General features: G+C 43.0%; 1 protein-coding gene and 1 pseudogene across 2 annotated transcripts; both read right to left on the bottom strand.

The window, feature by feature from the left end:
* Positions 1-3154: 3154 nt before the first annotated feature.
* LOC306653542 (small ribosomal subunit protein eS17-like) lies at positions 3155-3623 on the bottom strand. The gene has a single exon (XM_079126547.1). It carries the CDS (start codon positions 3616-3618, stop codon positions 3211-3213), a length of 408 nt encoding a protein of 135 aa, XP_078982673.1. The 5' UTR covers positions 3619-3623; the 3' UTR covers positions 3155-3210.
* Positions 3624-7387: 3764 nt separating this feature from the next.
* Positions 7388-8624, bottom strand: LOC306655379 (la-related protein 1B-like; annotated as a pseudogene). The gene has a single exon. The product of its transcript is annotated as a la-related protein 1B-like (transcript).
* Positions 8625-20621: the final 11997 nt, after the last annotated feature.

Raw genomic sequence — 20621 nt, forward strand, 5'->3', positions numbered from 1 at the left:
AGTAACTTCCTATCTTGAAATAGATACTTTGAGGAAATCCTTCCTCTTATAACTTAACTCACGCTACTGTTAAAGACTTTTCCTTCTTGTTTTATATAAGGTAGACATGGGAAGGAACTGCTCATCACTCTTCTGGAAGCCTCCTTCCCACTAAACCAGTTCCTTTTCTGCCCTTTTGTCTGATGTTAGTGACATCACAGAGCCATGGGTGGTTGTTTCTCAGGGATTCTAGACGTGGACCCTGCTGCCCCAGACCAGCTGTGTGGCATTGGGCAAGTGGCTTCGCTTTGCCTCAGTTTTCTCATCTGTAATATGGGAATAATAAAAGCACTGTTAGGTAGTCCATAAAGCAAATGCCTGGAGTAAGAGGATCCGGTGCATAAAGGGACAAAAAATGATACAGATAATAGGTCTGTGAACCCTGTCCAGAGATGAAGTTGAAGCATCCTCAGTGTTCCGGAACTTCTGGGTTTAGGGTTTAAAAGATGACAGCTGCCAGAGGGCTTGCGCATGTTAAAGACTCTCATCGGGGACTCGTCCTGCATTTGCTCTTTGCTCAGTTACTGTACCCGCCCTCATCTGCGCTCATGGTGTCCTCCTCTCCGAGGCGAGAGTCCTGGAGCCTGTTAGCTGCCTGCCTGCTCTCCTCCCTTCACCCCAGCGCTTGTTCTCTGCCTCTGTTGGCCCTTCAGCCTCTAGTTTCCTGGGCATCTTCCTGAGACGGGAGACCTCAGGAAACTGCAGAACTAACTGAACCCCAAATCTAGGTGATTCCAGCCAGTGTAACTCCACCCAGAGCACCCAGTACTCTGCGGGGAAGGACTGGTTAGGATTTAGAGATAGCACAGAGGGGAACAAAGTCCCTGCTTCAAGACGCCTATGTTCTGGATCATTTTGAAGGAGCACAGACAAGAAATGCCCAAGAAATACCAGGGAAAGTGGAAGATGGAGGTGGGCTGGAGTTAACTACTTGGTAAAGGGTAGTCAGAGAAGTCTTCTCCAAGAACATGACCTTGGTGTGTACACCAGAAAGGAAATAAGCCATGCTGATATCGGGACAAAATGTTCCGGGCAGAGGGAAACCATGCTCAGCATGGCTAATAACTGCAAGAAGGCTGATATGGCTAGAATGGAATCAAAGGAGATAGAAATGGAAAGAAGACAGGATAGAGGCGGACCGAGGGCTTTGTCACTATCACAGAACGGAAGCCTTGAGAAACTTCTTAGCTAAGAAATAATAGGATCTGACTAGGAAACCCCTTGCACTAGATTTTTATTGCTGTGACGAAACACTGAGAAAAGTAACTTAAAGGAGGAAAGATATATTTTATTTTATTTTGTTTTTTTATTTTTATTTTTTAAAGGAGAAAAAGTTTATTTGAGGGCTTACGTTTCAGAGGTCTTAGTCCACAGAAGGCTGGCTCCATTCCTTGGGGCTGGAGGTGAGGCAGAATATTATGGCAGAGGTGTGGCAGAGGGAAGCAGCTCACACCCTCAGGAAGCAGAGAGTCTCCACTCAACAGATACAAATATATATACCCAAAGTCATGCCCAGATTCCAGTCTCCTCCAGCCACACCCTACCATTTCAATTAATCCCACCAGGGATTCATTCACTGATTGGGTTAGACTCTTACCACCTAGTCATTTCTGCTCTGAACCTTCCTGCATTGTCTCTCATGTGAGCTTTTGGGGCACACCTCACATCCAAACCATAACATTCTGCCCCTGTCTCCCAAAAGCTCACAACCATCTGACAATGCAAATACATTTAGTCCATGAGTTCCCATAGTCTCAACAGTTCTGAGATTGCTCAAAGTTCAAGTCCAAAGTCTTTGCGGCTCAAGGCAGTCTCACATTGTGAGCTTCTACAAAATTGAAAGCAATTTACAAATATCCAACATATAAAGGTACTGAGTAAACATTTCCATTTACAAAAATAGGGGCATAGAAAGAAGGGATGGGACCAAAGCAAGACCAAAATCCAGCTGGGCAAATAAGACGTGTAACTCCATGTCCCGTACCTGCAGCACATGGCATCTTGATTTTCTCTCTGAAGGGTTATGGAAAATAATGTTCTGTAAGACAGCTCCCCAAGAAAAGGGAGGGATGGTGAGGCTTGGAAGGAGGGAGGAGAAATTGGCCAAACTGCAAACCTCTCCCAGAGCATTCTTTCCTGATAACAATGGACCCTGGGGGAAAGGGGCGACACCCAATGCTGGGTCTTAAACCTTGACCTTCCCCCATGGTGATTTAGTCCTAAATGACAATGGGCAAGATTTGAGTACTTATCCCTCAGGATCCAGACTCTTATCTCCCCAGTGAGTTTCGGCCTTTTTACAACTTCCCTCCTAAATGAACCCTCCTAAAATAAAAATTTTAACATGTGCTACTAGCTCCTGACGGTCAAAACTGCAGGTACACAGCTTCCAACGATTATATCATTGCACCCTATAAAACCAAAAATCCCCTCTGAGGGCTATTTTCCCATCTGGAAAATTGGCCCCAAGGGTGCCCGAGTCCTTGAAGGAAGAAAGGCTTCTCTGAATCCGTTGAAGTCGGCTTCCTGTCCTTTTGCACTTACTCTCTCCAAATGGCATGCGTAGCTCCACCCCTGTGGCCTTGTTCTTCACAGCCCAAGTGTTGACTTGCCTCTGCTCCTTTCCTGCAGCTTTCCTAGGATGATGTCCCACATTACTGGCATTTCTTAATTTTGGGGGTCCCGGCAGCTTCGACTTCCTCCTCACCTCTCCACGCTTTGACTTCTCAGGGGTGCCCGCAGGGACTCCAACCCTGCTGCACACTTTGCCTGGCCTCCCAGGCCTTCATTGGAAATCTTGGTGGAAACCTCCATGATCCCTTAACTCCAGCATCCTGCATTCCTGCAGAACCAACCCCATGTGGTTCAAACCAAGGTCTGCTGCCATCTCGAATAGTAGCCAAACCTCCAGGAACCCTTGCTGCTGCACGTTGAAAAAACTTCCTAGGCCCCCTCGTGCAAGAAGGGTGCCCCACTGGTCTCTTCTCAAGCGAATTTTCACCTTTCCTCCCTGGGGCTTGAGATGGGTGTGGTCTTGCCAGCTCCTGAGATGCCCTCCAGCCATCTTTCTCAGTGTCTCTGGGTAAAGTCTTTAGCATTCCTCTAGTGGCAGCAATTTTTTTTTTTTTTTGTCCCAGGTTTATTGAAAATATTACAGCATAGCAGAAAGATTCAGACAGCTCCATGTGGCGTTTTGAAATTCATCCCCACAGTAGGCTGAGTGACCTGCAAGTTGGAGGGACTGCCAAAGTCCAAAAGCTTCAGCATTTCCTTAGTGTCAGAATCTACTTCAATGATCTCCTGATCCAAGGCAGAGACCTCAGGAACATAATTATCTTTCCTTTCTCTCTCCTCTTCCTGCAGCTTAATGGAGATGCCTCTCACAGGGCCTCTCTGAATCCCCTTCATCAGATGTGTGACATACCCTGCGATCTTGTTGCGGAGTTTCTTGCTGGGAATAATGGCAATCTCCTCGCACATGCGCTTGTTGGTATGGAAGTCGTCGCCCAGGCGTGTGTAGTACTTCTCGATGATAACCCGGGCGGCCTTCATCACAGTTTTGGTGCGAATGCGGCCCATGTCGGTGGGTCAGTTTCAGAGGTCTTAATCCACAGAAGGCTGGTTTCATTCCTTGTGGCTCAAGGTGAGGCAGAACTTCATGGCAGAGGTGTGGCAGAGGGAAGCAGCCCACACCCTCAGGAAGCAGAAAGAGCTTTTATTTTATTTTTTTTTCTTATTATTTTTAGATATACATGACAGTAGAATGTATTTTGACATATTGTACATACATGGAGTATAACTTCCCATTCTTGTGGTTGTACGTGATGTGGGGTTACACTGGTCATGTATTCATATATGAACCTAGGAAAGTTAGTCCGATCCATTCTACTGTCTTTCCTATTTCCATCCCCCTCCCTTCCCTTCATTCCCCTTTGTCTAATCTAATGAATTTCTATCCTTCCCTCCCCACCCCCTTATCGTGTGTTAGCATCTGCATATCAGAGACTATTTAGCCTTTGGATTTTGGGGATTGGTTTATTTCATTTAGCATGGTAGTCTCCAGTTTCATCCATTTATTGGCAAATGCCATTTCGTTCTTTTTTTTTTTTTTTTTTTTTTTTTTTTTTGCGGTACTGGGGATCAAACTCAGGGCCTTATGCTTGAGAGGCAAGCACTCTACCAGCTGAGCTATCTTCCCAGCCCCCATTTCGTTCTTTATGGCTGAGTAATATTCCATTGTGTATATTATATCAGTTTCTTTATCCATTCATCTGTTGAAGGGCACCTAGGTTGGTTCCATAGCTTAGCTTATCTTCTTTCTGACCCCTCCTCCCTGCTTCATGGCAGCCATGAAGATAAGCCCTTTCAGAGCATGACCCCAGTCTCACCTCCTCCGACCAGGCCCCACTTTCCAGTTTCCACCACTTCCCAATAGTTCATTCAACTATGAACCACCAGTGAATTAATCCACTGATAAGACCAGATCCCTTGTAATCCAATCACTTCCCCAAAGCCCCACCTCGGAACATTGCTGTGTTGGAGACCAAGCCTTTAGTACAAGACCATTAGGGTAGATTCCAAAGCAAAACTGCACCACCACTGCAATAATCTAAGTAGGGGATTGTGGATCATTTTAAACATACATAATGAGAACCGAGTTTTCTGCTCCTTCTCCTATCTAATCTTGTCCCCCAGAAATAACCCAATTAGTAACTTGGTACATGACCTTTCCAAAAGTTCACATGCTCATATCTCTCTCTGCATTTATTTTTAAAAATTTATTCTTGTAATTTTATTAATAATGCATAAATGGTTAATGGATAGGCATTAGCAACTTGATGGACCTAAATTAACTATCCTGTAGAAAAAGTATTTTCTATATTATCCAACTTACCAATGATGGTTAAAAATGTCATCTTGGACCCAAGTTAACACAATAAATAAATCTAACTTTTACAATCAGCCATTATATCTTTAAAAATTGCCATGCTGGGGATTGAACCCAGGGCCGTGTGCTTGCAAGGTGAGCACTCTACCAACTGAGCTATCTCCCCAGCTCTAATGAGTCATTATGTCTTTAAAAAACAAGCAAACAATGTCACATTTTTTTCAACTTTTAAAACACTTGCCCAAGTTGCTTGCTGGAATTAGAAGCATAAGGCTGACAAAGAAATATGAGATAAAAATTTCTTGGCCTATATCCAAGGACTTGAAATCAGTGTACTACAGAGACACAGCCACATCAATGTTTATAGCAGTTCAGTTCACAATGGCTAGATTGTGGAATCAACCTAGATGCCCTTCAAAAGATGAATAGATAAAGAAACTGTGGTATATATACACAATGGAATATTATTCAGCCATAAAGAAGAATAAAATTATGGCATTCACAGGTAAATGGATGGAGTTGAAGAATATCATGTTAAGTGAAATAAACCAATCCCAAAAAACCAAAGGCCAAATGATTTCTCTGATAAGTGGATAATACATAACGGGGAGAGGGAGGGAGAAAGGCAAGAATGAAAGATGGATTGTGCAGAGGAAAATGAGGGGTGGGGAGGGGACAGGGGGAAGGAAAGATAATAGAATGAGACAAACATCATTACCCTGTGTATGTGTATGATTACACAAACGGTGTGACTCTACTTCGTGTACAACCAGAGAAATGAAATGTACCCCGTTTGTATACATGAATCAAAAAATAATTTTAAAAATTTCTGTGAAACTATCTGTAATTAATGCTTTTCTGATGGGCAGGACTTATACTGATGTGTCAAATACATTTTGAAGAATAATGGAAAAAATACCCTTGTTTATTTCTTCCATTTCTTACCCCTTAAATGTCCACATAAATAAATCTACAGTCCATGTGAAACATCGTAACACCTGAGTTACCCAAGGTTCACCATGGCAAAGGGCAGATCAAGAGCCACGGCTGGCAAGCTGGGAAACGCCACGCAGTCCTCTTTCTCTGCTTCATTGGCTTGGACACAAGTACACATGCCTGGACACAAGTCAGCACCTGCAGCATTTCCACAGCGATGACTGGCTTTCCCCACAAGTAAAAGTAGCAAGTCCAGTCACACAGAAAGGGGAGGGCAGCTCCTGGAATGCCAGCAGCGGTCCCCAGCTGTCCCATCGTGGCAGAGGTGGCCATCTCCACTGCTGTGCTGCAAAGGTGGCGGACACTCACACAGAAGGCAGGCTGGTGGCTTCCATCCCTGCAGCACAGTTTGTTCCAGTATTTACAGTGCATTTCAGTGAGTCACCTGCTCCGCTGCACATTCCCACAGATGACATCCGGGGCATCGGTAGATCATCACCCTGATTGTGAGCAAAAGTCTTGGTCTGGCATGGACTCTGGATGATCCATCAGCTGAGGGAAGTCTGTATGTGGCACACTTCTGGGAGGAGGGCCGGATTGGCCATTTTTCTGGTTCTCTTTTTTTTCTCATTTTCTCATCTGTAACTTCTACTTCTGTGCTGTCCTTCAGGGCCTCTAACAGGAGTTGAGGTTTGTGGTGAGAGCCAGAACACGGTGAAATCCAGCAGTCAGGGAAACAGGCAAGAAACCTTGCCCACCCATCTTTCTCCAAAGAACGAAGTCACGTTCCAAGTTTTCTGAACTGAAGTAATATTCAATTTGATGCTTGTTGAGTGTGGTGAAGGAGGATGGGAGAGCAGTGACTGAGAGCAGGGGTCTCTGATGCCCTCATGGCTGTGGTATGCTCTGTGCCTGGGAATGTGTATGTGTAAGGACACAGGATGCCTAGCTGCTGTGGCAATGCCCTGCATGAGGAGGCTCTGTGCAAGAGTCCTGTCCGCTCTGACCTTGATCTCAGGCACACAGCTCCCAGGAAAGAAGGAATTCTTACGCTAGACAACCACAGTGTTTCACCAGCTCCACTTCTTCAGTTCCTGCCCACCTTATAGCAACTGTTAACAATGGACTTTCTTGAGAGCTACACAAAGCCCCTAACATTGCACTTTGCAACTGTGAGTTGCAACTGAGGAAAAGCTACACAGATGTCCTAGTTTCTGAACTTTCCTGAATACAAAAAATAATGCTTGCATAGTCTTCAACCTCAAAATGAGACATATAAATAAATGCTGGCAAATATATGCTGGCATATAACTCTTTAGATCTGCATCTGCATCAGAGAGCAGGCTCCACCTTGATCCCAGCCTAATCTTCAAGATCTGTGTCTGTCAATCTTTATTTCCCAGTCTCCCTTTGCCCCAGAGTTTGCTAGCTGGTCGTGACAGACACCTAATGTACTCTTTAATGCTTTTCCACAGGATACACCTGCACACCCGTTTGTCGTCATAGTAATACATCATACCGGTGTTAATTTGTTTGAAATGGCTGATCTGTCCTTTCACCATGTTCTTCATCATACAAATAATGAAAGTTCACTTGAGGGTTTCCTCTGCCTCGTCCTCTTCTCCATCTCTGAAGGACCCTCGGATATTACCCGCCTCGCTCGTAACATGTCATCCTGATCATCTCTTTTTTCTCTGTCTTGCCTCCAATTTTGTGTGTCGTTTCTCCTGTTATGGGATGACTTGTTTGCTTCAGGTTGACACCAACAGAGAGCTGCTCCGGGATCCAGGTCTCCCCTGACTCTGGTCTTACGCCCTCTAAGTGCATGGTGCCCACTTGTGTTCATGGGCTCTCTTTTGTTGACTGCTGGCCTGGCCTTATCCTCACGGACATTTTCAACAGGACCGTCTAATTTTGTGTCTTGGTTTTCTTTGCTGTCACTGTTACTCCTCTTTTCAACCTTCTCTTCTTTTTCTTTTCTGATTTATGACTTCTTATTTCCTTGGCTGATGACACTCTGAGACTGCAAAAAGATTTTTCCAGTGCTCGTGAACTCTCCTGGTGTTGGCCAGTTTGCCATATGGCTGAAATCACTGGACTTATTGGGTTTCCTTGCCTTGAGTTTTCCTGCTTTTAGAATTTTGGGGGAACTGAGCTCTGCCTGCAGGTCTCCAGCGTGGCAGTGGGGACCCAGTTGTGGCGGGGGACGCGTTCTGGGAGACTCTTTGGTCCAGAGGTTCTCTTTGGGCCGAGGCAGCTTCTTCTCCAGTCCAGCCAGGGCCAGGGGCTCACAGGCGTCCTTGGCTGGCTCTCTGCATTTATTTTTACCCCAAAATTACGCTAGGTCAGTGTTAGCTGATAGAATTTCTGCAATGATGGAAATATTCTGTACCTGCATGTGCACTAGCCACATAGGCTATTGAGTTCTTGAAATGTAGACAGTGTGGTTAAGGTCTGAATTTTCAATTCTAAATAATTTTTATTTAAACCATTACATGTGGCTAGTGGCTACCATAAGGGATACACAGTCACATTTTGGGGTTTTACTTAACAGAGTATAACATACATTTCTCTTTTCTTGTACAATTTATAAATTTTGAAATGATTTCACTTAGAAAAAGATGCTGTTACCATACAAAATATTTTTCCTAAACCATTTGAGAGTAAGTTGTGGCCTAATGCACCATTGCATCTAAATAGTTCCATGTTTATTTCCTTCAAATAAGGACGTTCTCTTGCATAGCCACACTATAGTCATCAAGATCAGTAAATTAATAATACATTATGAAAAAAATAATAATACATTATGACCATCTAATCCTCAAATCCCATTCAAATTTTGCCAGTGGTTCCAGTGATGTCCCTTATAGCAAAAGGAGATAGTTTATAATCCTGCATTGCATTTAGGTGTCATGTCTCTTTGGTTTCTTCTGTCTAATATAGTTCTCAGTCTTGCTTTGATGTTCATGACTTTGACACTTTTGAAGATTACCGACCAGCTATTTTGTAGAATGTCCTTCAATTTGGATTTGTCTGATGTTCTCCCATGATTAGATTTAGTTTCTGCATCTTTGGTAGAAAACCACAGAAAAGATGCTGTTCTCTCATTGCATCAGGTGGCACAGAATTTGTTCCATTACTTGTGATGTTAACTTTGATTGTTTTATTAAAATAGCATCTCCAGTGTCTTCTTTTTTGTACCAGGGATTGAAATCCAGGGCCCTTAACCCTGATCCACATCCCGGCACTTTTTATTTTGAGACAGAGTCTCACTAAGTTGCTGAGGCTGGCTTTAAACTTGTGGTCCTCCTACCTCAACCTCCCAAACCGCCGGTATTTTAGGCATGTGCACCGTGCCTGGCTATCTCCAATGCCATTGGAGCTTCTGGTGTCCCCAATGTGAAGTTGCTCTTGTTGCTTATTCCCTTTTAAAACATTTTAAAATTTATTTTTACTGTGATAAAAACATATAGCATTACCACTTTAGCAATTTTAAATGTTAAAGTTCATGTTTAAGATTATTGATGTTGTGCAACAGATCTGAAATTTTTCATCTTGCAAATCTGAAACTCTATTACATAATTCTTGCCTGCCTTCTCTGATGATTAGTGATGTTGAGCATTTTTCATATGCCTGTTGGCCATTTCTAAAATCATCTTTGAAAAAATGTCTATTCAAGTACTTTGCCCATTTATAATTGATATTTTGTTGTTATGAGTTCTTTATATATTCTGCCTATCAACTGCTAATCAGATATATAATTTGCAAATATTTTCTCCATTCCACAAGTTGTCTTTTCACTCTGTTGATTTTATTTTATTCATTTTAATAAATATTTTGTGAGGCAGTACCTTGAAAAGCACCTCCTTTCTCATCAAACTCCATTTATTTGTATCAGAATTGGACTTTTTTCCTGTTTCATTACATGTGTTATAATCTGTATCACTCTTTAAATCTTTCTACATTTTGATTGTTAGATTTGGCCAATGGAAGTCACTTTATGCTGGCTCCTAGTGTTCTTTTGATATGTACCCATCATCCTTTGACCACTTTCTTGCTTTCTGCCACAAGATATCCCAGAATGATCTTGTACTTTTTCCCACCCTAGAATTTAGTCATTTCTCCCAGTCCACAATTCCTTTTAGTAGAGAATGGCACCCTGGTCCTGGCTTTGCCACTGATGAAACTTTCAGCTTTGAAAGGCCCAGCATCTGGAGAGGCAAGCCCCATCAATGAGCCAGAACAAACCCCTTACTTTAAGGGGTAAGGAGACTTAGGCCTAGACTAGATCCATCAGCCAAGGTCCCCAGTCAGTGAACAGAACTCTTAGCACTAGAGCTGAGACCTCTGATGTTTGTCCAGTGCTATTTCCCTGGCAATATATACGGCTAATAGAGGCATGATCCCAGTATGTCTGTGGCCCTTTTGGACCAATTGCACTTGTGGCTGTGTGCAGAGGGTTAGCTTTGCTCTAGGACTCCAGGACTGCCTTTCTGTAAGCTGCCCTTTTCTCTCAGATTTTTTCTGAGGCGTACCCTCCTGGAGACCTCCCCTGGAATTGCTGAGGCTATGCTTCAGCTTTATCTCCAGCTCTGGTAGATTTCCAGTTCTAGACTGTATGAAGCATGTTAAGTATTTAGCCTAGGTGGACACCTGTTAGACCACAGATTCCAGAAATAGGTACCTCCCTGAAGTCTCTCAGTCAGCTAACATCTGTCACACAAGGGCATCAACAGGAGAGAACACTGGGTCCAGGCCTGATGCTCAGTTGGGAAAGTAACTAGAAGGGCCTCCTCTATGTGCCCCAAGGTTCCCTACCACACATATTACACCAAGAGATACACTGTTCTTACATTTGGAGGTCACTGTCTCTAACCTCACATCCAGTTTAAGAAACCCTGAGGGCTGGGGTTGTGGCTCAGTGGTAGACTGCTCGCCAAGTATGCTTGAGGCCCTGGGTTCAATCCTCAGTACCACATAAAAACAAAATAAAGGTATTGTGTCCACCTACAACTAAAAAATATATTTAAAAAAGAAAAAAAGAAACCCTGAGCTATTCCATTAGAGGCTATTTCCTGTACCTGATTTTGGGATGAGTGGTGCTGTCTGACCTGTGCCATGATGGAAACTTCCCACCTCAGAAGCCTTGACCATTATTCAGTTGGTGCCTGTAACAAGTCATCTAAGCAGCAGTTCAAAAAGCTGGACTTTATCTCTTGTATTCAACAGACATTTCCTAAGCACCTGCAAAGTGTCGGGCATTATGCTGCATCCTGTAGTTGCAAAGGTGATTTAAACCTAAGATTAATCCAGTAGGCTTTCAGTTAACAAGTATGACACAAATTGATTCCAAATACAAGAGAACACTGGGGATATAGTTCAGTGGTAGTGTTTGGTTAGCATGCATGAGGCCCCAGGTTCCATCCCCAGCACCAAGAAAAAAATAAAAGAACAGTTGGCTGCAAAGTAAAGGACACACTTTGATGTCAGACTCTTACAGGCAAAATTGTTCAAAAATCTGAGTTTGAGTTGAACCCTGAAGAATTATTTTTGCCAAGTTAACCATTGTGGAAAAGACACCATGGGCAACAATAGCATTAGCACCTGTGGAACCACCCAAGTGAACAGTCACCTTGAAGAACAGGAGAGCAGGGGTGGTGGTGGCTACCACCTGGCTAAGGAAGGCAGAGTCCTGCATCAAGGAGTGTGAACACTGGTTCTATGGAGTGTGCTAACTTTATTCCACAAGCAATGACTTCATACATGTTTTTTAAAATAGCATTTATTTTTTAAATGTTAATGTGTGCATTACAGGAAAAACAAAAACACAAGCAAAGAACAAAGTCATCCAGTCACAAGCAGCTTAGTTGGACGTGTCCCTCCAGGTCGTGCATATACATACACAATATCCCATTTTGTGATTGAGATTGTAGTGTGTATCATGCTTTTCCACACATCATGAATATTCACCAATTCAAAATCCCAAAGCTACATGAGTATTTTTGATAACCAAGAATACACTATACCAACTCAATCTGTTATCCTTTCTTGGGGACAAAAATTTCACTTAAGACAGAAATGGCAACAGGCCTCTAGGATAGACATATTTGCAGAGTTACAACTAAAATAATGCATTCCCTTAATGCATTTAAAATGAGACAAAGCAATAGGATACACCAAGCTTGTTTCGTTACCAGATTTCTACTAAAGTATTAGCAAGAATGCATGTTCCCAGTGAATTAAAGTATTCCTATAGTACAGCCAGAAGATGCACACCAGTGGCTCACATGGAAATGTCAATCCTTGAGCACTTGCTCCTGTCTTTCCCTGTGTGCGCCCCTGTGCCCCTTTGCTGCCAGCCTAACGAGCAAGTCCTGATACACATAGCCCAGAGACAAAGCAATTCCATGTCCCAGATGCATCTTTTCTATCAATTATAAGTTATTTACAAATTGGCTAATTGACTAGCTCTACTTTTTATGATTCACTGTTACCCTCAGGACATCTAGAAAGCTTAGATGTTGTGAAATAAAGTATGAACTTTGTGCACAATAAACACAAGGACTTTACCAAAATGCATATAGATCTATGGTTATAATCTAAACCTGCCTTCCAGATATGGAGCTACTAGCAAAGAGCACGTCCCCTCACCCTTCCTCTTCTCCCTCAGCACCATTTCAGTGACTAAATTCAGGACTACCCCTAGCTCCAAGAGGTGGATTAACAAGGGTCATTCCCAGAAGACAGTTCTTCCTACAAACTAACAAGGATATTTATATAGGGATTATTTTGCTACTTCTAACAAACTTTGGGCATTAGGACTTATCCTTTAATACCCAGCAATACTAACTAAAATGCACATATAACAATGGCTAGACAATCGGAACTAATCTAAGGGCACAGAGTGCTTCTCTATGCATACTTTCTCATTCCCCCACCCACCACCCAGTGAATCTTCCACGTATTCTCCAAGACATCAAATTCAACAATTCCATTCTCCTACATGGCAACCATTCCTATATAGTAACAAAAAATACTTAAAAGGCATTACTTTAGTCCTCAACTTTCACCATGTGTTGTGCACCTTTAAACATCTAGAAACACTAGATGTTTCCAACAAGGACCTAAGTTTTAAACTATACATACAGTAGCACTGAATAAACTGCAACTTACTGAACAAAGGCTACACTCTGAAGCAAAACTCCTCTTTTTAAAGGCTAGAATTTGAAAGTGTCTTCCAAACAAGAACATTCTGGCCTAGAACCCTTCCCCTTCTAGTCTCTTATCAACACAGGGGTCAGATATATGCATCTGTAATGCTGAGAGATGACTAACAATTTCACTTCCTAAGTGGTTTTAAGAACAGTCTTTCCTATGAATTTAACATGAAGTGTACTCAATGTGTTAGTTTACTAACTCTACTTGTCATACACTGGCAACCTCTTTAACATCTAGATAGACTAGATGTAAATTAGGACTTGTGTCCTTTATATACACTATTTACATAGTAAAACAAAACTCAGATATGAGAGACAATGGTCAATCTTGCTTTACAAAAAATACATTGGTATAAAGCCCTTTGCATTTTCTTTTCCTTCTTCTTCCCTGAACAGCACAAATACAATGTGTACTGCTCAGAGAACTGTTTTGATCATTCCATTTCTAAAAGAGTTTATTTCATTATGGATTTTAACAAAAAGATACCTACAAAATGTTTTATTCACTACCTCTACTTTTAACATACTTTGTGCACTTCTAAACATCTAGAAAGACTAGATGTTTCAAATAAGGACTTAAGTTTGTCCACTATGTACATAGTAGTGTTAAATAAACTACACACATGTAACAATGGTTATATCTGAAAGTGTCTTCTAAGTAGGATCACTCTGGCCTAGTATCCTTCATTTCTTCCACTTCTTTCTCCTATGTCACATGTGCCACATGAGTGTCACATGATATGTTACAATTTCACTTCCAAAAGTCCTTTTCAGAAGACTGCCTTTCTATGAATTTTAACACAAAGTGTACAAAATGTGTTAGTTTACTAACTCTACTTTTGTCATACATTGGCAACCTCTTTAATATCTAGAGACTAGATATTATAAAATTAGGACTCCTTTGTCCAGTATATATACAATATATACAGCACGGCAAAGTTAAATGAAATGCACATCACAGGGCAATGGGTAAGCTGAAGTTTTCTAGCACACTCTTACCAAAACACCCTTGCAACTTCTTCCCTCCCACCTCCCTCAACCCAGTGAACAAGTACAGACAGTATTCTGTTCAGAGGTGGCTTAACAATCCCAAACAGTATTTCCCATCACTTTTTAAAAGCTATTTACAAAGTTTTAATTCTACCACTTCTACTTTTAAATATATCAAGCACTTCTAATTAAATAGAAGGACTAGATATTCCACATAATAACCTGTCCACTATGCACACAGCACTGGTAAATAAAATTGCACACGTAGCAATGGTTAGAATCTGAGGTATTTTCTAATATGACCATTTTGTCCTTGAACCTTTCTATCCTCACATCCCTCTATCTTTCAGTCCAGTGGACAATTACAGGCATATGTAACGCTTAGAGATGGCTGAACAAATTCATATTCAAAAGTCATTTACAGAGGACAAGCTTCCCTATGAATTTCAACACAAAGTGTACAAAATGTGCTAATTTTACTAACTACTTGGTCATACACTGGCAACCTCTTTAACATCTAGAGACTAGATGTTGCAAAACTGGGACTCATTTGCCCATTATATACACTATATACACAGCAAAACGAAATGCACGAAACAAAGAAAATTGATGTCTGAAAATGTCCCAAGTATGAACACACTAACATATTACCTTTTGCAATTGCTTCCCTCCCACCTCCTCCACATCACCGAACAGGTGCAGACAGTACTATACTGCTCACAGAGATGGTTTAACAGTTCCCTTCCCCAAAAGACTATTTCATATGAATTTTAGCAAAAAGATATTTACAAAGTGATATTTTACTATCTCTACATTTAACATACATCGGGCACTTCTAAACATCTAGCCAGGCTAGATGTTTCAAGTAAGGACTCAGTTTGTCCACTATGTACAGGACAGTCTTGAATAAACTGCACACATGTAACAATAGTTCTAATTTTAAAATGTCTTCAAAATATGAGCATTCTGGCCTGTCACTGACCCAGTGGGCTATAATGCTCAAAATTTTCAGAAGACAATCCTTCCTAGGAATTTTAACACAAAACATACAAAATCTGTTTACTAATTCTACTTTTGTCATACACTGGCAACCTCTTTAACATCTAGACAGACTAGATGCAGATTAGGATTCATTTGTCCTTTATATACACTATATACACAGCAAAGTAAAACAAAACCCATAGACATAAGGTACAAGTCTTAGCTCACCGTAGGCACACCCAAGGACCAGCACACAACTCTGTATGACTCAAAAGGGGGTTTGGCTACTGCCCCCCCAAAAAAAATTTCATAAGAATTTTAACAAAAAGAAATGTACAAAACGTGTTGTATGTTACCACTTCTACTTTTACCATATATCAGGCACTTTAGAACATCTAGAAAGCCTAGGTATTTCCAAAAAAGTACTCATCATTTTCAACTATCTACACAGTAATGAGGAACAAAATGCACACACAAAACAATGGTTACAAGAGGAAAATGTCTTTTACATAAAACCAGTCTGCACAGGACCTCCTCCGCCTCACGGTCAGTCTTCTCCACGTCCTCGAACCCCCTTAACAAGCGTGGACACGCGCAGCTCCAGAGATGGGCTAAGGAATCCATTCCAAAGCCACTTGCAGGAGACATTTCCGATTTTTAAAAACAAAAGGCCATTTGCAAGACGTTACTTTCTAACCATCAGACCTCGCAACCTCTTCACATGGAGATGTCCAGACGCAGCACACGATGTCACAGGATGGGGCAAGTTGAGAGCAGCTTTTTCATATTATATACACAGGCCTTCTACGCAGGCCAGGACATCTCCCCAGGGTGGCGGCCACGCGCCGACGACCGCTTCTCTCGGGGAGAACGCACACCAACCGCCGAGGCCGCTCACCGTTCCACCCGTCGTCGTCTTCGGGGCTTCGCTCACCTTCCGGGGCGGTTAAGGCCTTTGTTCGCCTGTCCCGACCAGGCGCGGTCTCGAGGAGCCGCCCCGCGCGGTCGCGGACGGCCCTGGTCTGCGCGGCTCCTCTGTCCAACGCGTGGCCGAGCTTTCGGGCGTCCACTCTCCTCCGAGGGCCCTCGAAGCCCCGGGCGGCCGCCATTCTTCTCGCCCCGCCACGCCCGCCGCCACCCAAAGGCGCCACGAGCTCTGCGGCGGCTCCGGCTGGGATGAACAGGGCTGGGCCCCGAGACCCGACCGCCCGCGGGGTCCGGGGTCCGGGATCCGACAGGTCGCCGTCGCCATCGGGTCATCCAGCCAGGGGAAGAGGCTCGCAGGTCCTTCACAGGCAGGGCCAGCCAGTGGGCAGTCGCAGCGGGAGCTCCGAAGTCTGCAGGAAAGAGGCCGCGGCCTGTCCCCGGGCCCCCCAGCTCACCCGCCGGCCTAAGGCCGGAGGGCCCCAGAGGGCCCGGAGAGCAGGCCGCACTCCGTTTCTCACCACGCTCTCGGCCGGAACTGACTTGGCAGTTCTCTTCGCGGGCGAGAGAGGAGCGGCACCGGAAGTACCCTCGAGCCAGCGCCTTAGAGCTATGGTTCCGGAACAGAAACGTTCCGGCGTGGGGGAAGGGCGGAGAATGTAGTCACATGAAGTCGGGACGCCCTCCTGGCTTACCTTCTGCAAAGGTAGTGGTTACTGGCCTCAGAAGTCCTCAAGCGTACATATTTTTGCATCCCTTTACTCCCCACCTTTGCAAGAAGTCTCTTTTGAATATTTAATTAATTCACCACCTATTTCTTCAGCATCTACTGCATGCCCCATAAACACCAGGACATGAGTAGTGAAGGAAAGGGACAAAACAGGAAAATGTTACCCTCCTGAAATTTACAGTCTAGTAGGAAAAAGAAACAATATACAGATCTTTAAAATGCATAAAAGGGCAGATAGTGAAAGTGCTATGGAAAAATAAGAAGCGGCAAGAAGAATAAGAAATGTGGGTGTGGAATGTTCTAGATGACAGCCAGATGACTTTGGAGTAGAGACCTAGAGTCAGGGAGTGAGCCATGCTTAACGATGTGTAGTAGAATAGCCTCCCTAACAGAAGGAAACAGCCAGTAAACAGGCCACAAAGCTGGAGTATAATGGATGTGGCATGCTCCAGGAACAACAAAAAGGCTGGGGAGGAGAGATGAGGTTCACCTGGTGTGAGGACAGGAAGGATAGTTGCTGGAGGGCCTTGAACTCTAAAGTGCTGAGGAGAGCTGAAGTGGGGGAAAGAGCAGAAGCAGGGAGACTGATAGATCATGATGGCGAACCATGTGAGATATAATAGAAGCTTATACGGGGGCTGGGGAGATAGCTCAGTTGGTAGAGTGCTTGCCTTACAAGCACAAGGCTCTGAGTTCGATCCCCAGTACCGCAAAAACAAAAAAGTACTAGAAGCTTATACGGTAGTTGTCCTTATAGCAACTTCTCTTTCCAGTTTCAGTTACTCATGGGTGAACTGCTATCCAGAAACATTAACAGATAATTCTAGAAATAATGCATAAGAATTAAATTGCACACCATCTGAGTGGCATGATGAAATCCCTTGCTGTCTCCGTCTGTCTTGCCAGGATGTGTATCTGCACTGTGTATGCTACCCACCCACTAGTCTCTTAGGAACCTTCTCTACTGCAACTCAACTCTAGTGGTATCACAGTGCTTGTGTTCAGATTACCCTTATTTACTTAACAATGGCTCCCAGACACAAGAGTATTGATATTGGCAAATCAGATATGCCAAAGAGAAGCCATAAAGTGCTTCCTTTAAGTCAAAAAGGTGATATTCTCAACTTACTAAAGAGAGGGGAAAATTATATACTGAGGGTGCTAAGATCTGTGGTGAGAACAGTTCTTTATCTTTTTTTTTTCCCCCAGTGCTGAGGTTGGAACCTAGGGCCTTGCACCTGCTGGACAAACATTCTACCACAGATCTACTCCTCAGCCCTGAATCTTCTATCCTTGAAATTGGGAAGGAAGAAAAACTTCCTGCTAGTTTTGTTAGCAAAAAATGCCAAAATTGCCAGGTGTAGTGATGCATGCTTATAATCCCAGAGACTCAGGAGTCTGAGGCAGGAACTTTGCAAATTTGAGGCCAGGTTGGTCAACTTATCAAGACCCTGTTTCAAAATAAAAAATAGAAAGGTCTGGGGATATAGCACCCCGTGATCAATCCCCAATACAAACCAACAATGACAAACAAAAAAAGACAGAAAAAAGAAGAGAGGAGCTGCCTGAATTACAAATTACAAAAATTACAGCCACAGAGCATGATAAGAACTTAGTTAAGATGGAAAAGACATTGAATTGCAGGGTTCAGTACTATCCATGGTTTCAGACATCCACTGGGAGTCTTGGAACATATCCCCCTCGGGTGAGGGAGGACTCTACACCAGGATGATAACAACTAAGGGGTTTAAATGCAGCTAAATTCAGGGTATCAGGCCAAGCCTACAAGACTTGCTGATCGTCAAGATGCGAATTGTGAAAGAAAGTGAGGAATCAAAGATGACTCCGAGGTTTTTGACCTGAGCAAATGAAGAAAGTTGCCTTTAACTAAGACAGAAGAGAACATGGAAGGAACAAGTCTGGGGGAGAATTTCAGGAGCTTGGTGCTGGACATGAGATATTAAGATGCCGGGCTGGGGAGATAGCTCAGTTGGCAGAGTGCTCGCCTTGCAAGCACAAGGCCCTGGGTTCGATCCCCAGCACCGCAAAAAAACAAAAAAACAAAAAAAAAAAACAAAAAAAAAAGATGCCATACCTATTTGACATTCAAGTGGAAATATCAAGTATACAGTTGGATTTATGAATCTGACATTCAGGGAGAGTCTGAACTGGAAAGACACATTGGAAGTCATCAGCATATAGATGTCTGTAAGACCATGCAGCGGCCTGAGAGAACCAAGGGAGGGCAGGCAAAGAGAGGAGGGAATGGAGGTCTGAGCCCTGGGCACTGTTTACAGGTCAAGTGTTTGAGAAGGAATGAGGAAAGAGACAGAGGAGTGATCACAAAGGTAGAAGAACAACCACAAGAATGTTGTGTTCTACAAGTGAATGAGTGTGTCAAAGATGATACATCAACAAATCAGGTGAGATTTCTGATAGTTCAAGTCAGATAAGATTGAAAACTATACTTCCAGCTTATATCATTAATGCTGTGATGAATATTCTTATGAATTTCCAAACTTTGTGGAGTCTTCTGATTTCCTTTGTATATAATCCTGGAAATGTAAAGAAAGATCAAAGGATTGAACCAAGCTTGTGACTTTTTTTTTTTTTTTTTTTTTTTTTTTTTTTTTTTAATTAAGCAGTTCTGAGGATCAAACCCCGGGTCCTGCACATGCGAGGCAGGCGATCTACCATTGAACTATAGCCCCACCCCAGGCTTAAGACTCTTGATGCAGATCCAGAAAGGATTCCCAAGAGGAAAATCCCAAAGTCAGAAAGACCTCTCTGAAGAAGTCCAGGGTTCTTTCCTCCACAGTGAGATAACAAGGGCGTGAGTCAGTAGAGGTGCTACAGGACTAGAAAACAGGGAAAGTCAGGTTTCTGCCATTGCAAAGGAAGAAGCAACTGGGCTTAATGCCTGGAGGGAAGGATAAGGAGGAAAAGGAGGAGCTGTGGTTCACACGAGAGTCCTGGACACCAGAGCGTGGTCGATAGGTTTGTCAGTGGCACATTGATGATGATAAGGAGCAGGGGGACTCTGGTCTCCTTTCTGGTTCCACCTCCTAAGCAGCCCAACAGGTTGCTATCCCTGGAACCCAGAGATGACAATGATGACAAACATGCATCTTGCTTTGTACTTGATATCTCTACTTGAATGTTCCACAGTATCTTTTTTTGTTTTTTTTTTAAAGCCTTTTTTTTTTTTTTTTGGACACAATACCTTTATTTTATTTACTTATTTATATGTGGTGCTGAGGATCGAACCCAGTGCCCCACATGTGCTAGCAAGCGCTCTACCACTGAGCTACAAACCACAGCCCTCCACAGTATCTTAGACTCCTTTGAGAGTCGAAATTCTTGGTATCTCTCCAGAGCCTGCTGTTGCCCAGAGCTGCAACTGACAGTATCATCACCTGGTTCCCAAATTTAAAACGAAACAAAACAAACAAACAATCAAAAAAACTTAGTCATCTTCCTTGATTCCTCTTTCTTAAACTCCACAGGCCCCAACCATCACCAATCCTATCTGTCTCCTAAATATATACTGTGAATATTTTCAATTCCCTTGGCTGTCCTTAGAGCAGCCACTATTTAAATTTTAATTAATTGGAATAATATGGAATCAAAAATTCAATTCTTCAACCATACTAGCCTCATTCCACCTGCTTAAGAGTCACAGATGTTGAACATTCCCACCATTGCAGAAAGTTCTGTCGAACAGAATTTTTTATTTCTACATCCAAACCAGCAGCATTGCTCATCTGGATGCCTCTGATAGCCTCTGAATTGTTGTTCTGATGGTTTCTACTACTCCTCCTTCTGACTCCTTTCTCCCTTCAGAAGCCAGAGTTAACGTTTAGTCAGAAATCAGATCTTGTTACCCTTCTGTTCAAGCCTTTGTGGCTTCCATCAC

This window comes from Sciurus vulgaris, assembly GCF_902686455.1.
Source record: "Sciurus vulgaris genome assembly, chromosome: 2".
Classification (NCBI taxonomy): domain Eukaryota; kingdom Metazoa; phylum Chordata; class Mammalia; order Rodentia; family Sciuridae; genus Sciurus; species Sciurus vulgaris.